The sequence below is a fragment of the Esox lucius genome, chromosome 21, assembly GCF_011004845.1.
Source record: "Esox lucius isolate fEsoLuc1 chromosome 21, fEsoLuc1.pri, whole genome shotgun sequence".
Classification (NCBI taxonomy): domain Eukaryota; kingdom Metazoa; phylum Chordata; class Actinopteri; order Esociformes; family Esocidae; genus Esox; species Esox lucius.
In genome coordinates this window covers 29396282-29413065 of record NC_047589.1, presented here as the reverse complement: position 1 = coordinate 29413065, position 16784 = coordinate 29396282, and the positions used below count along the sequence as shown (strand labels likewise).

The 16784-nt window shown below is 42.9% G+C and overlaps 1 protein-coding gene across 1 annotated transcript in view; it reads right to left on the bottom strand.

Annotated features, from left to right (window-relative positions):
* The window catches only part of trpa1b (transient receptor potential cation channel, subfamily A, member 1b), a 29217-nt gene continuing 12433 nt past the window's right edge, over nt 1–16784 (bottom strand). The window contains exons 10-28 of the mRNA XM_034289239.1: nt 15794–15893; nt 15590–15690; nt 14278–14447; nt 13171–13335; nt 11699–11813; nt 11308–11474; nt 10529–10619; nt 10245–10304; nt 9350–9448; nt 7829–7899; nt 6372–6531; nt 4836–4925; nt 4264–4436; nt 3742–3871; nt 3367–3549; nt 2334–2402; nt 1556–1657; nt 881–1008; nt 1–680 (exon numbers count right to left, since the gene is read on the bottom strand). Of these exons, the coding sequence (XP_034145130.1) occupies nt 479–680; nt 881–1008; nt 1556–1657; nt 2334–2402; nt 3367–3549; nt 3742–3871; nt 4264–4436; nt 4836–4925; nt 6372–6531; nt 7829–7899; nt 9350–9448; nt 10245–10304; nt 10529–10619; nt 11308–11474; nt 11699–11813; nt 13171–13335; nt 14278–14447; nt 15590–15690; nt 15794–15893 (2376 nt within the window). The 3' untranslated portion in view covers nt 1–478. The remainder of the gene's footprint in view (nt 681–880; nt 1009–1555; nt 1658–2333; nt 2403–3366; nt 3550–3741; nt 3872–4263; nt 4437–4835; nt 4926–6371; nt 6532–7828; nt 7900–9349; nt 9449–10244; nt 10305–10528; nt 10620–11307; nt 11475–11698; nt 11814–13170; nt 13336–14277; nt 14448–15589; nt 15691–15793; nt 15894–16784) is intronic.

Genomic DNA, 16784 nt, shown 5'->3' with positions numbered 1-16784 from the left:
TATCAATACAATACGTTCTTTATTAGTTCCATGCAAAATACGACCATGCCTGTAAGTCATGTAGCAGAAGTGCTTTTAGGGTTTTGTGTCTTGCTCAAGGGAACATTGAACGAGTGAGAGGCGAAGCGAGGGAGTGAGGGAGGGAGTGAGGGAGTGAGGGAAGGAGTGAGGGAGGGAGAAAAGAGTGACGAGCAGAGTGTGGGATACAGTGAAAGACAACATAGACAATGACATAAGAATTACAGAATAATCACAATTATTATCATTGAAATGAAACAAATCGGATCGGCAGATTGAATAGGTTATGCTTACTAAGTCATTAATGCTTATCATAGTATTGTACAGTTAATTACTGTATATCTGGAGTCGACCATCTGCTAGGTAAATCTACGGTAGTAAGACAGTGACTTGACCAGCGTAAATCAACGACCAGGATGGGAAACTGTGGTCAGGAAGGGCCTTTTGGAGGCACCGTCATTCAAACTTTCTTGTGCTCGATGGCCTTCATTAATGGGACCCACTTGGAGACATTGGCACGACCCCACTTCGATATCCCTGTGTGACCTTTGACCTCTATGGGTCCATCATGTTCATCTGCCTCCGAGGTTATCTCCATCTTTTGAATCATCAGCTTCATGAGGTTGTGCTGCTTCTCCAGCACACCATATATCTCCTTCAGCCTGTGGAAACACACAGTTCATGCAGAACACAGGAATCTAACGGCGGACGTCTTCCTTATTAGCAGGAAATGGAATTGACCCTGTCATTACAGGTTTGACCACTAGAGGCCGCTAGCACATCATTCAATACACCACCCCTTCTGATCAGCGCTTTGTGTGCGACTGTGTCAGTGAGAGACAGGGCTGTAGGTATCTGTTACCTGTACTTTTGTTTCAGTAGTTCAGCCTCCAGAGCGGTTGAGCAGGACGTGTTGTTCATTAGGCGAGAACGCACTTCGTTGGCCTCTCCCGGATTAAAGAAGTGCAGCACTGACAGACGGACAGAGTCCTTTTGAAAACAGACAACTATTATTTAGCCAGAAAGACTCATTTGTCTTTTACAATAAGTGTACAAATATGTATTCATTTTTTTATTTCTTGGCATGGACAAATACATTTTAGGTGATTTTGCTGACAGAAAATTAGCATTAGGTCATCTGAAAGTGTCTGAAGAGAAATGTTATTTTCTTACATGATATACAACAAGCTGACCATTTTAATAGCCGGGCTAAAGTAGGGGATCTCATGTTCGCTGTGGAAAGTTAAATATGGGAAACTATTCCACACCTGTTAATTCAAATTTCAACCAACCAAATCTGCTGGGTCACAGAACCGTCTGTCATTTGGATCACAGGTTCCGGGTGTCAGACCTGGCAGATCCCAGCCCACCTGAACCCCATGCTCCTGCACTGATCAACGAATGAACCTCTATCTTCATACAAATGTGTTATTATTCTCCGTTAATGGAGATCAGAGTTCAGGTGCCTTTTCTGTTTCATCAACCAAGTCCCTGGTGAACACATGGTACAGAGGAACCAGAGGAAGAAAATACCCACGCTGGAACATCTGCGGTTGGGGTGGATGGTTATGGAGGGCCGGTCCACTCGCTTCAATAACCAGTAGGGCATTTTCTCCTCCAGGTTGGTGTGGAGCTCAATCTGACACAGGTGCATATTATGGAGAAATTCAGTCATGAAAATCCCTGCATACATCAGTCTGACATAGGTGAATATTATGGAGAAATTCAGTCATGAAAATCACTGCATACATCAGTCTGACATAGGTGTATGTCAATCTGACATAGGTGAATATTATGGAGAAATTCAGTCATGAAAATCATCGCATACATTTTACATTACAGTGAAATATCTCAGCAGATTCTCTCATTCACAATGACTTAACAGTACTGGTGTGGGAAATAGTTAGTTTGAGGGTTTTATTAATGGTTGAGTTATGGTCAGGTTTATACCTCTACAGAACGATGAGGAAGAGACAATGAACATGAAAATGCAATCATACGACTTCCTATCCCCTACAACCTGTTGTCATGACAGTTGTAAAGGCTTCTTCTTTTATCTCTTCACTTATCTATTTACTTTTATAAAAAAAAAAAAAATCTTTGTTAGGGTTGCAAAATTCTGATTATTATGAAAGACTCCTGGGTTTCCAGCACATTCCGTACTGATTCTTGGAATCTTTCAACTAGGATTTCAGGAAAACCTTCCAATTATGGGTGAAATAACCAGACATTTACAGCAAAACATATACTTGCAAATCACATTGTAATTGTACTATTAATTAATTGTAATTATTTATTAGATTTTAACCACACACCTGCATGGCCATTCTCTTCAGAGCTGCACTTCTCTGTACCTCGGCGATGTCTCCGACCGCCAAACCAATCTGCAACACACCAAATAGAGACTTATAAGAACCATTGACATTTGAGATTTGGCAATTATCCATGGCCGATTGGAATTGATCTCCCGTCATTGTGAGAAAATTGGTGCTGCATTTCTATACTTTGAAGTGCCGTCCTCCACTTCCATTCACTAAGACAGATGTTCGGCAAGGAAACGGGGAGAAGAAGCTCCTTTGGGCTATTGAGACGGGCTCTTTCAGGTCATAGGTGTCAAACCCATTCTATGGATCACTGAGCGTTTGCAGTTATTTGCTTTTTCGTTTCAATTAGTGTCCAATCAAGACCTTGTCAACCAGGTGAGGCAAGTCCCTAACCAATCAGAGATCTTAATTAATCAAACAAGTACACGGCTAACAAGCAATGGATATTCTCACAAGACTCAATACTGTTGTCTGTGCCTAAGACCCACTTGAGTCGGGGGAACAACGTTCGAGCTCAGTGACCTTTCTGCACTGAACAAGCTACTGATCCTGTGTTCACATAGATAGATTAATTTTGACCCCCCCCCCCCCCCCCCCCCCCCCAATTAGTCTTGTCTGGCTAACGGCGTCAGATATTTTCATGTTATACCTTCTTCAGGGCTGATCTGACTAGTTAAAAAGCATATCAGTGTGAATAGTACAAATGTTTTGCTTTCTATCTAAACCCAAGATGACATGCAAAATGAGTCCTTTTGAATGACGTATGAAGTAAAGTCGAAGGTGACCAATAAATTGAGGCGCTGTCACTATTTCTACCCTTTAATGCACCAGGTATAAAATGTTCTTTGTCCTTTGTGTAATTTTTAGTCGGAAGCTGCATGCTGCCACAGAATTTAGGGCAAGTTTCTCTTAAACATATATTCTCAATCTCAGTGAGACGTGCTTAGATCAAATGGTTATGCAACCGTCCTTTGCCCTTCAGGGTGTGAATTTAGCAAGTGTTTTAGATCACGGAGGACCTTACCATCATGTTCATCAACAGGATCGGCATGATGATGACAAAAACCAAAAACATATAGAAGGTGATGAACGGGAATGGAAGCTTATTATCAAGGTACATATCCAGAATGTTGCTTTGGTAATTCAGTTCTCCGACCATCATCACAAAGACCTGGATCAAGGACAGGTCCAGCCGTCGAAATGCTCTCTGAAATGACCAAGAAGTTGACACGAGACACAACAGAGGTCTTTTAACAACAGCAGGTCTCGGTACGGTCTCATCTCCAAACACACACATCTCCAATATCTTCAGTGAACTGATGAAATAAGTGAATTGTGTGTAAGCCTTATAATAATGATAATTATTCACAGGGCCACTTTTTCCTCTGCCACTTCTGACCTGGTTCAACATGACGGCATAAAAGACCAAGGCAAAAGCCAGCAGCAGGAAGAAGAACACCAGTAGGATTTTAAACAACGTTCTCGCAATCTCCTGGAACATCACCACGTATATCCCAAAGTGCTCAAACCTAGAAAGGGAGAAGGCTAAATTAACTTCACCAGCAGGTTAATCTACGGTCATTAAATGAGAGATGAATTAAGGCAAATATAGTTACACAAGCATTCCACAATACGGTTGAGGTAATATTCTCTTTGAGCCACATATATTATCAATCAATAGAATATCGTAGATGCCGGTACTTTGCGCTGGTTACTTTGCGCCGGTAACTTTCAGACCAAAAAACATGAGGAAACGACAACCAGGAAACAACCCAGTTAGAACCGAGTATCAACAGTGTCACCAGAAAGTCACTATTGATTTGTAGACTAGAACCAGAACATTTATATCATGTAAATGATTGTAAAACATTCCAGGCTATTAAGAAATTGGGCTACAATGATTGGGTTGTTGGATGAATACCTTTGCAGGTAAAGGAGGAAATTAATCCATGACATGATGATGGCCAACGCACCAGCCTCCCAGTGCCAGGACCTCGGTGTGCAGAAGAACATGGGGATGACGAAGAGGAGAGAGAAGATAATTGAAAACCAGTCTTGCATGTTAGAGAGGTCCTTGAAGTAATTCCGACGCTGCTGAGAAAAGACCAGAGGTTGTTAGTCACACTTAGCTTAATGCCCGGCTTTTCATTTTCATTGTTCATTTGTCCATTTAGGATTTGGCTCAGTGGTTATTCACAACATGTAACTAACTGAACAGACGTTTGACTGCTGTATATTACTAAGCCGTGTTCAATGCAATTACTTAAATTCGCTCTGGTAGATAACATCTGCATATGACTTGGATGAAATTGTAGAACAATATGTGGAGAACCATGTTCCAAATGTTCAGAAATACTGAAACTGAATAACCACCATTCCAAACCATTCTCCAACCAGTAATATCTTAATGAACTTCCCATTACAGAATGATCTTGATACCACCCATAACAAGCAACTAGAAGTGAGGAAAGCCTAGATGAGCACCGACTTCACCTGGTAGAACATCTGCATTATTTCCTTTCCCATGGAGTAGATGTTCATGATGAGAACCATGAACATGCAGCTGGACAGGAATGAGTCTTGCTGTGGGGCAGAGGTTAAGAAAGGTCTAAGGTCACATTCACATATTAATGATAAAGCATAATGATATAATAATATAATAAGATTGGGATAGAAGGTGTAACATAAATAGGATTTATATTATCCACATATGCCTCCAGCGTTGTCCAGCAGGGTCTCTGTATGCCGTGGTTTAACCTTGATGCTTTGGGGAAAAGGTTATGAGGGAGGACAGGCGTGAGGAGAGATCGGCGCAATGAATCGTTTCCACTCCAATTACCAAAGTGACTAAATTAAGCGGTTGGGCAAGGACGGCCGCGGCGTGCGTGTGAAGCGCACATGGTACCATGACGGTGATGAGACATAAAAGCGTTCCCGTCGACGGCACGCCAATCTGGTACCCTGTGAATCACGCCAGGGCTGTTTCAGAGGCGTCCGAAGGCCACATGAATCACGGCTCGCATGTCCGCCTCCGGGGCAGGGCGTGAACACATTATCTCCACGGCGATATTACACAGACTGGGTCACAAACGGCACGCTGCCTGCTGTAGTACGCCACCTTTCCCCGCGGCCCCCGAGTGGGTATCAGGGGACGGTTTGGAACGCAGGCAGAGTAGCGTGTCCTGCGTGACCTCTGGGTGTCGCCTTGCGCGCATGTGAACAGGCTGCCGTCATGTGACTCCAACCGGAGCCTGGAGTTTCCCAAACATGGTCCCAGGGGCCTTAAACAGGGCATGTTTTTTTTTGTCTCTCTCGCAGCACAGATGATTCGGATGAGGCCCAAACAAATCAAAAAACGATCCGGTTGGGCTCGCTAGAACCTACTTTGGGAAATGCCGTTTTTAAAAGGTGTAGGTATTTTTGATATACGCTGTGCTAGCGTCGGGATGAAGTAAATCAACTCCATTTAACATTGAGGGAATAACATATTTTTATTTCCAGTCATAAATTCCACACTGGTTGTATTGTTGCACAGCCGGTCCATATTGGCCAGAAATCCACACAAGCATTCAGTTCATTTTGCGTCGAAACCAAAAAATTATTATATACTATCATTTTTTACTCTGAGAAAATGGTCCACTTTCATTGGAATCCCTCCAACACACACACACACACACACACAAACATGTCTTACTAAGCTACTCAACACAGACATACACATATACGTTTTTCCTTGTGGGAAATCCATGTTCCTCATCCCCTAAACCTAACCATTACCCAAACCCTAATCCGAACAAAACCCTAATCTTAGCGTCAACAACCTAACCTTATACCAAGTCCTAAGAATTCACCTTAACCAATAACAACAATTGTTCTTAGGGAGAACGTGCAAAAAAACCACTTGTTCAGGTACCCTCCATGTCTTTACTTTCTTTTGTGGACATCTGGTGCCAACGTGTAGTCAAACACCTGGATCAAACACGCACACACACACACACACACACACACACTGAACATGAGTGTGCCTACTTCTCTGAAGGAGATGGGCACCATGCGGACATGGGTTGTGTTGTCCGGGCTGGTGTAGTTCACGCTGGGTCGGAGGCTCACTATGAGGTGGGTCAGGGGCAGGAGGCCCAACAGATAGATAAAGAGGTTCAGGAGGTGAGCAGCGCTCCCATACGCAACCCTGGAGGTGGGAGGAGAAAGTCATCAACTCCTCTTCAGAGGAAAAGCACTGTTTCCGCAGCAGAACAGAATTCGATTGATCGAAATGAATTAAAGGATCACTCTGCTAATTCTCCCACAAATCATTGGTTTTGAAAATCCCCACAGGACCATTTTCGACAAAGTGGTGCACAAATATTGGGAATAGGGTGTCATTAGGCCTTTTCACACTGCATTGTTCTTAGCCCCGGGCTATCTTAGCCCCGGGCTAAGACTGGCCCTGTGCTAGCTTAGCCTGTGTTCACTCAGGAGTTTGTTAACCCTGACCTAAGGTTTAACTGAAGGCTAAGGATTCACACTTGTATACCTAAGCTTGGGGAGTAACAGACAAATATGACACTATTTCCTGTTAAAAAATACTATTTTACAAATAAGACTATTTGACATTATATCTGTGAAAAGATACAAATGTTACGTTCTCTCTGGCACGCAACTAATGTTACATTTACATCAATGACTCGCAATGTTTACGCTGTCCATTAACGATGAATGATTCCATTAACATCCATTAATCAAATGCTAAAGTTGACCAGCGTGTCAATACGGTGTTTTGTTAAACCTGCATACAGAAAGACAAGAATTATTACATGAAAATATTAACTTGAGTAAAACACAAATAACAGAACAGGCATAAGCATAATTTGATTTTGGGTTATGTTCAGATAAAAAGTCAGATTCTGGAAGATCAAGGTTAATTGGATTAATTTGAATGACTGAATATCTGACAGACCTTTAGCGTGTTATGTAGAGATGTAGCCCAGTCATATTGAAGTAAAAAGCAATGGTTTAGAAACCAATTTCCAAAGGCACTGTAGCCTACACAACCCATAAGGTAAAATGCAAATTCCGTTTTTGACCAGCTATGCAAACTCTAACATTAAAGTAATTAATAGTAATCAGATTATGTTACTGAGTTTGAGTGTGGACAAATGTTGACAGGTAACTTGTAACTGTAACGGATTACATTTAAAAAGTAACCTACCCAACCCTGGTCACAAGCGTATGTAAATTAAGTGAAAGGGCAGGTTTTTTGATTGGACAATAAACATTAAATTTTTTTGTTCTTACCCCGTTGTCACTGTTTCTGGGGCTAGCCCTGAAAAGTCGGTGCTAACCCTGCTCCAGAGCATGGCCAGCTAGCCCTAGGCTAAGGGTGTTGCTAGCCCACTTGCTTAGCCCTGGGCTTAGGAGGCTAATAACCCAAAGCTAATGTGCAGTGTGAACGCGCCTATTTAGGCCAGAGCCCAGTGAATACGAACCACTTCATCTCCAGGTACTTCTGGCAGACGGGGTGGGTCAGTAGCTCGATTCGGTGGTAGTTCACCATCGCCTAAGAGCAACACACAGAGAAAGAGACAGACAGGCAGACAGACAGACAGAGACAGAAAAGCAGACAGACAGACAGAGACAGGAAGACAGAGACAGGCAGGCAGGCAGGCAAAGCAAAACTAGCTGTTGATTACTAATCATTGCATCAGAATCAAACATACAGTCCCCTCACAAATTATTGACAGCCTAGACCAATATGGGCAAAATGTGGTGAACATATTTTATTGTTGTTCATTGGCTTGATCTTACACTCCATATGAATCCAACCTTTAACTGAGTGAAACTTGTCAGAAGAAAACAAACCTGTAATCACAACCCAGAACCAAGGACTCTGGAGCACGGTCACCTGTCCAGAACCAAGGCCTCTGGAGCACGGTCACCTGTCCAGAACCAAGGACTCTGGAGCACGGTCACCTGTCCAGAACCAAGGCCTCTGGAGCACGGTCACCTGTCCAGAACCAAGGACTCTGGAGCACGGTCACCTGTCCAGAACCAAGGACTCTGGAGCACGGTCACCTGTCTGTCATTATTGCCCTCACCTGTGTTCCTCATCACCATCCCTATTTAAGTTCCTCCTTCCTTAGTGTATCTTGTTGTTCATTATTTGGTTTCTATACCAATTTAACTTGGTTTCTGCCTTTGTGTCGTAATTTCTGTTTATGTTATTTCTTAGTTTTTATCAGAAGTCCCCTGTTCTCCCAGGGTCTCTGACCAGTCTCCTACCTACAACGTTACATCAGGTCCCTTCCCAAATGTTCTCCTACCACATCAAACATTATAGAGCTGTTATCTTGGCAGAGGGAAGTACTAAATGCAGGGTGTCAATAATTGTGGATCCCTGTTCAAATAATTATTTTGGCACATTGTTTTTTAGATAAAATCGTTATTATGACGATTTTTATACTTGAACAATTTCCCCTCAGTTAAAGGTTAGATTCACATGACTGTTTTAATGTGCAATCAAGCTGATAAACAACAGTGGCATTTTGTCTCAGCCTTTTTTGTTCACATTTACCTAGGGTACCAATAATTCCGGAGGGCACAATCTCTCTCAATAAAAATTCACAGTGCTTAATGGACCTTTTGAACCAACATTCGGTCGTAACAGACCTCTGCTTTCCAGAAGAGATTAATGTCTTGTTTATAGACCTCTGTCTCTCGCTAGGATTCATCAATGTATAGAAGTAATTATTTATATTTCTATGTGCTAATGTATAGACCTTATTAATTATATTTCTATATGCTAATGTATAGACCTTATTGATTATTTTTCTCTGGGCTGGTATACAGAATTAATTGATTATATTTCTATGTGCTAATGCATATAAGTAATTGATTGTATTTTTATGTGCTATTGCATATAAGTAATTGATTGTATTTGTATGTGCTAATACATATAAGTAATTCATTATATTTATTTGGGCTGATGAACTTAAGATTTGTATACTTACATTTAATGCTGCCAAAGGTTGAACCTTCAGGCTTTTGTTAATTTCTGCTTGTTTCTTTAGTATAATTGGTGCCTGAAGCCACTGGAAATTGTACTCAATCTATACAACAAATTCAAAAAGTAAAACAACATTTCGTAAACTATAATATAATAATTAAATATGAATAAATCAATACATGTTATAGAAATTGTACAGGAGCCAGTTCCAACATCCTTACTGCTCCACTACAGTTTGACTTAACAGGGAAACAGAATACCATTTCAGAACAAAATTTAAATGCTACATTATTACATGGTAGAAAACATATATACTATGATAATAAGGGCATCAATACTGTTATATAGGAATACATGTGACTGTTAGCTTTTACATTATAATAACTCAATAGTAAATGCATCAATCTTTTACAGTAACTCTACTGTGAATGGGAATATACCAATATGGTAGTCCAGACAATCTTTTACAGTAACTCTACAGTGAATGGGAAGTGTACCCACATGGTAGTCCAGACAATAATCTACAGTAACTCTACTGTGAATGGGAATGTACCAATACGGTTGTCCAGACAATCTTTTACAGTAACTCTACAGTGAATGGGAAGTGTACCCACATGGTAGTCCAGACAATAATCTACAGTAACTCTACAGTGAATTGGAAATGTATCCACATGGTAGTCCAGATAATCTTTTACAGTAGCTCTACAGTGAATGGGAAATGTATCCACATGGTAGTCCAGACAATCTTTTACAGTAACTCTACAGTGAATGGGAAATGTATCCACTTGGTAGTCCAGACAATCTTTTACAGTAACTCTACAGTGAATGGGAAATGTACCCACATGGTAGTCCAGACAATCTTTTACAGTAACTCTACAGTGAATGGGAAATGTACCCACATGGTAGTCCAGACTTTTGGTGTCATCATCCGACTCTCTGATACAGCGGTCCAGTAGGTGCTGAACAGGCAAGGAAAGAAAGGAGGCAAGGAAACAGACAAGGAAAGATAAGAGGAAACATCCCCCGGTTGAATTCCTGTTAACCAAAATGTCCACATTCCTCCAAATGCATTTCCTCTAATAAATGGTTAAACCAAGGCATGATTTGTCATAATGGAAAAGGTCAGACATTGTTTTTAATAGCATTGTTCTGGTCTGAGTCAGAAAGGCATATAAGAGCAAACCTTGTAACATTGTGGGAGCAGGTCAATCAGGTCCAGCACTGGAGCTCGTTGGCCAGCTTCACAACTGAACGCCATCAGCGTCTCACTACATCTGCAATAATAAAAACAAACACATCACTGTGTGGTTGCCAATTATTTTGCTGTAGTGTGCAAGAATGAATATGACCGTTAAAATAAACCTAACATAAACTTACATAAACCAGAGGATTTACCAAAGGAACTAAACTTGGCAAATTCTGACAGTTTATGACCCACCTTGTCTAAACCAGCCACGTGAGATTGTCTGTTTATGCCATTATTGCAAAAGTTGAATTTGTTTGTCCTAACAACCCGTGATCACGACATGCAGGCCAACGTTTTTTGACTGCCCAAAACATGCATGAAACATTCATGGATTTGTAAATGGGTCGCTAGCAATTGTATGCTTGCAGCACAGTGAGAAAGAAAGTGTGTTTCTTTTTAACAAGCTGTGTTTGAATAAACTCTCTTAGGGCTTTCAGTGACCCAGGTGGGTTAGACAGCAACGAGTAGAATGAGAAGGAGGACTTAAAGGGTGTCGAGCATCTCAAATAGAATCAAATACTCTTTTCAGCAGCTGGCTGGAGATGCAGGAGAGCAGTTTGTACATTATTTGTAGAGTATATTTGTACAGTATTGGTACAGTATATGGGTACAGTATATGGGTACAGTATTGGTACAGTATATTTGTACAGATGTATTTTGAAACGCCCAGGTAACATGTCCGGTCTAACATGGGGTTCAAGCTCCATGGGACAAACCTGTCGCTGTCAATGATGGTGTTGATCACGTCGCTCCTCCCGTGTTGCAGAGCCTCGTGGAAGAAGGAGGCCTTGTTTTTGTTCATGTCGATCTCGGCCCCTCTCTGCAGCAGCAACTTGACGGCCGCTACGTGGCCCTCCCGGGCAGCCACATGAAGAGCGGTGCACTGCACAGCAGCAATGAAAACATCACGGATAACGACACTAGATTGCTCCAAGCAAGTTGGATGATTCATTAAATGAGCCTCAATGAACAGTCTCCCCGTCAAAGGAGATACTGCACAAGATGGTCTGGAAATGAAAGCTATCATAACTGTGTTCTTTCTCAAACTGAAATTCACATGCAAAACAATGTGCCAGAATGTGGCAGAAATATTAAGGTCGTCCAAACCCCATCCTCGTCCTTCTGATCCAGCAGGCTGATGTTGGCCGCCAAGACAATGTTCATGGTCTGAGTGAATCCCTCTGCCGCGGCATGATGAAGGCAGGTCCACCCTCTGTAGTCGCTAATGGACAGAGAGAAAGAGACCAACATCCAGTCGGGCCTGGCGACAACAACACGCTAACACATTGGACAGAGAGAAAGAGACCAACATCCAGTCGGGCCTGGAGACAACAACACGCTAACACATTGGACAGAGAGAAAGAGACCAACATCCAGTCGGGCCTGGCGACAACAACACGCTAACACATTGGACAGAGAGAAAGAGACCAACATCCAGTCGGGCCTGGAGACAACAACACGCTAACACATTGGACAGAGAGAAAGAGACCAACATCCAGTCGGGCCTGGCGACAACAACACGCTAACACATTGGACAGAGAGAAAGAGACCAACATCCAGTCGGGCCTGGAGACAACAACACGCTAACACATTGGACAGAGAGAAAGAGACCAACATCCAGTCGGGCCTGGCGACAACAACACGCTAACACATTGGACAGAGAGAAAGAGACCAACATCCAGTCGGGCCTGGAGACAACAACACGCTAACACATTGGACAGAGAGAAAGAGACCAACATCCAGTCGGGCCTGGCGACAACAACACGCTAACACATTGGACAGAGAGAAAGAGACCAACATCCAGTCGGGCCTGGAGACAACAACACGCTAACACATTGGACAGAGAGAAAGAGACCAACATCCAGTCGGGCCTGGAGACAACAACACGCTAACACATTGGACAGAGAGAAAGAGACCAACATCCAGTCGGGCCTGGCGACAACAACACGCTAACACATTGGACAGAGAGAAAGAGACCAACATCCAGTCGGGCCTGGAGACAACAACACGCTAACACATTGGACAGAGAGAAAGAGACCAACATCCAGTCGGGCCTGGAGAAAACAACACGCTAACACATTGGACAGAGAGAAAGAGACCAACATCCAGTCGGGTCTGGCGACAACAACACACTAACAGAATGAATAGAGAGGTAGAGCTACAGCGCTGAATACAGGATCCCACAGGACCTGTGGCTATTTCCCATCTTTACAGCTTGATTTCAGTTTAATGACGGTGTGCAGGCACCGTAGGGCACGTTCATGGCAAACATCACTTAGGACGGATCGATTTACATTTAGATTACGCAGCTTTAATGCCTCTTTGAATTCTGAATGTAGTAACAATGACATGGACACTATGTTGGGTGGCTCTGCCCAAATGCACGTCCGGGAGAATATCCGGAACAGAGGTTTTCCAAATGTTCAGGAATTAGAACCAGGAATTTGGGTAAATAAGGGGAATTTTCGACATTAACACACCCATCCAAACTTGTAGAGGAATGTGTGTTACCATATATTTTACAGAGAGCCAAAAGCAGGCCAAGTTTCTACCCTAAATATCTACGGTGTTACTGTCACCTGTGAAAGAGGGCCCCTTTGCGAAGAAGCATCTCCACCACTTGGGTGTGTCCCCCTCCAGACGCCAGGTGTAGGGGCGTCAGGCCTCTTTCGTCCCCCTCGTTCACCAGACGTGAGTCTGTGATGTTCTCTAGCAGACGCTTGCAGGTGTTGATGCGACCATACCTGCGAGGAGAGATGTGGGTAAGGAGTGCGAGCCCACTGATAGAGAGGTCATGGATGAGGAGAAGGTCATGGATGAGTAGTCGTCATGAAGAAAAGAGAAAGTCATGGCTGAGGAGAAGCTTATGGATGAGGAGAGGTCATGGACGAAGAGAAAGTAATGGACGAGGAGAAGGTCACAGCTGAGGAGACATGACCTCACTTCCTGACGTTCCGGGTACATTTTGTTACCTAACATATAATCACTACAAGATGAGGTAGGTTTAGAGAATATGGAGGAATTTAACCTGATTTGACCCTGTACTTTCTGGTTAAGGGCTTTTGTTTAGGGAATCACAGAAAGACCTTCATTTGTTCTCAATAGCCAATGCAGGGATTGATCGATGCTGTAAAATACATCATCAAACAATTAATATTGGCTAATGTTCCTTTCATGTCACACCAGCAGGAACGCTCCATGACACGTTCATCAGTTCTAGAATCCCCTTGTACAGAAAACTCCATTATGTAGAGATGACAAATGGATTGGTTAATGGTCAAAGCAGGCTCGATAGGTTCACCTATCTTTGATGAATCAGAGACACCGGCTGACTTCTAAATGGCACACTATTCCATCTACTGGACCACTTTAGTGGGCTTGGTGTGTCCCCTTCTGTGTCCCCTTCTTCACCACATTCCCTATTTAAAGGGAATGTGGTGCCACTCTGTGAAGAAGAAAAGCTTTATGGCTAAATATCTATTGTCTCACATTCCCAGACAAATTAGCCACCAAAGACAAAACATGCAATGTATTTGGTTAATATGCCTAGAGAGTACACAGACATTTGTTTGTAAGCCAACCAAACGCAGGTTTGACTGAGACCAGTTGCTGGGGAACTTAAGAAGACTGCGTCTTAGGCATGTCCTCTATGTTCCCCTGGTGGTCCTGTTACCAAGTCCACTCACTGTGCTGCAAAGTGCAGGCCGGACTTCTTGTCCTTGGCCTTGACCTCCAGAGAGACGTGCAGGCCCAGGATGTTCCTGACGGACTCGTGGATGCCCAGGCGGCAGGCGTAGTGGAGTGGGGTGCAGCCCTCGCTGTCTTCACTGCTCAACAGCTGTTTCACACTGCTGAGCTGTATGTGAAGGGCACACAAAAACATGCACACATTCACACACGCAACCACACAAACATGCACACATTCACACACGCAACCACACAAACATGCACACATTCACACACGCAACCACACAAACATGCACACATTCACACACGCAACCACAAAAACATGCACACATTCACACACGCAACCACACAAACATGCACACATTCACACACGCAACCACACAAACATGCACACATTCACACACGCAACCACACAAACATGCACACATTCACACACGCAACCACACAGACATGCACACATTCACGCACGCAACCACACAAACATGCACACATTCACACACGCAACCACACAAACACCAACTGTGACTTTAATGAAAACAGACAGACAGAGAGACAGACAGAGAGACAGACACTCCAGCTGAATGGAGTCCATTATCTATGTATCATTCTGGCTTAATTAGAGGAAAAGCAGAAGGCTGAGGCTTTTGGCGAAGGATTTAAAAAAACTGACACAAAGAGAAATTGATGATGTCCATTCGGCCTACTGGACTTCAGGAAACGACCGGGGAGAAATAATTGAATGAACGTTGAAAGTCTGTTGAATCAAAGGCTGTGTGCAGTCGGGCAGGAGGGTGGAGAGCCGTGCGCTCCTCCACAGCTAACATATCAAGGCATTGCTGTGAAACAGCGAAACGTTGTGCGGTTGTATGCCTATGCCGAAACTTTACCTCTGGGAACGCCTCCCGCTGGTAACCGATAAACTGTTAGTAAAGTCTTGTGGTGCTTATGCACCATATCCCTACAGTGGGAATGTTGCAGTGCTGTTCCCAAACTGCTGACCTGAAATGATGCGTCTCATAAATATTTGTGCAGGCAAAAGGTGACACTGAATCATCCCTTCGAACATCATCCCTTTGACATCTCTCCGCTGTCATCGGTTTTCCGAGCGGGTGGGGCTATTCCTACGCGGAATGAAGTCCTCAGTTGACATTTTCTCCCGTCACCGCAACGTACATATTCCCGATTACATTTGTTTCCAGCGTGTAATATTGACAAAGCGACAATTTCAGAGGGAAATTCTAGCTTGTGAGCACAACATTCAAAACAACTGCCGGACAGAAGAGAAAAACGGGATGCATCATTTGGTGTTACCTGTAAGACGTCTTCTGGAAGATTCCTAAGGCCTTTGGGCTGCAGGATGGTCATGTGCAGGAAGTTGCGTCCTGATTTGTCCTTTATGTTCATGTTGGCACCTCAAAAAAATGCACACACGTTTTCACAAACAACACACAGGGAAACAAGAGAGGGAAGCAGATTTTGATCCACACACAGCTTTTGATTGATTAGGAGACCGACCTTTGGAGAGCAGCAGGCTCACAGTTCTCCAAGCCCCACAGTTAGTCGCCAACAGCAGAGGGGAAAGCCCCTTGCGATCTATGTAGTCAATGTCTGCACCCTGTCAACACACAAGTTGATACAGGATGGGGCCCAAATGGAAACCTACTCCCTCCAAAGTGCACTATCACAGCCACCGTAGGGAACACAGCAGAGACAAATGCACGCATTCAGTAAAGTCATTCGCTCAGGATGAAACCGTCTGCTGAATAACTAAAAGGGAATGTTAAAGTAGTACACTGTATAGGGAATGTTACACTGTATAAGGAAAGGTAAAGTAGTACACTGTATAGGGAATGTTAACGTAGTACACTGTATAGAGAATGTTAAAGTAGTACACTGCATAGGGAATGTTAATGTTGTACACTGTATAGGGAATGTTAACGTAGTACACTGTATAGAGAATGTTAATGTAGTACACTGTATAGAGAATGTTACACTGTATAAGGAATGTTAAAGTAGTACACTGTATAGGGAATGTTACACTGTATAAGGAATGTTAAAGTAGTACACTGTATAGGGAATGTTAATGTAGTACAATGTATAGGGAATGTTACACTGTATAGGGAATGTTAAAGTAGTACACTGTATAGGGAAAGGTAAAGTAGTACACTGTATAGGGAATGTTAACGTAGTACACTGTATAGAGAATGTTAAAGTAGTACACTGCATAGGGAATGTTAAGGTTGTACACTGTATAGGGAATGTTAACGTAGTACACTGTATAGAGAATGTTAATGTAGTACACTATATAGAGAATGTTAAAGTAGTACACTGTATAGGGAATGTTAATGTAGTACACTGTATAGGGAATGTTAACGTAGTACACTGTATAGAGAATGTTAATGTTGTACACTGTATAGGGAATGTTAACGCAGTACACTGTATAGAGAATGTTAATGTAGTACACTGTATAGAGAATGTTAAATTAGTACACTGTATAGGGAATGTT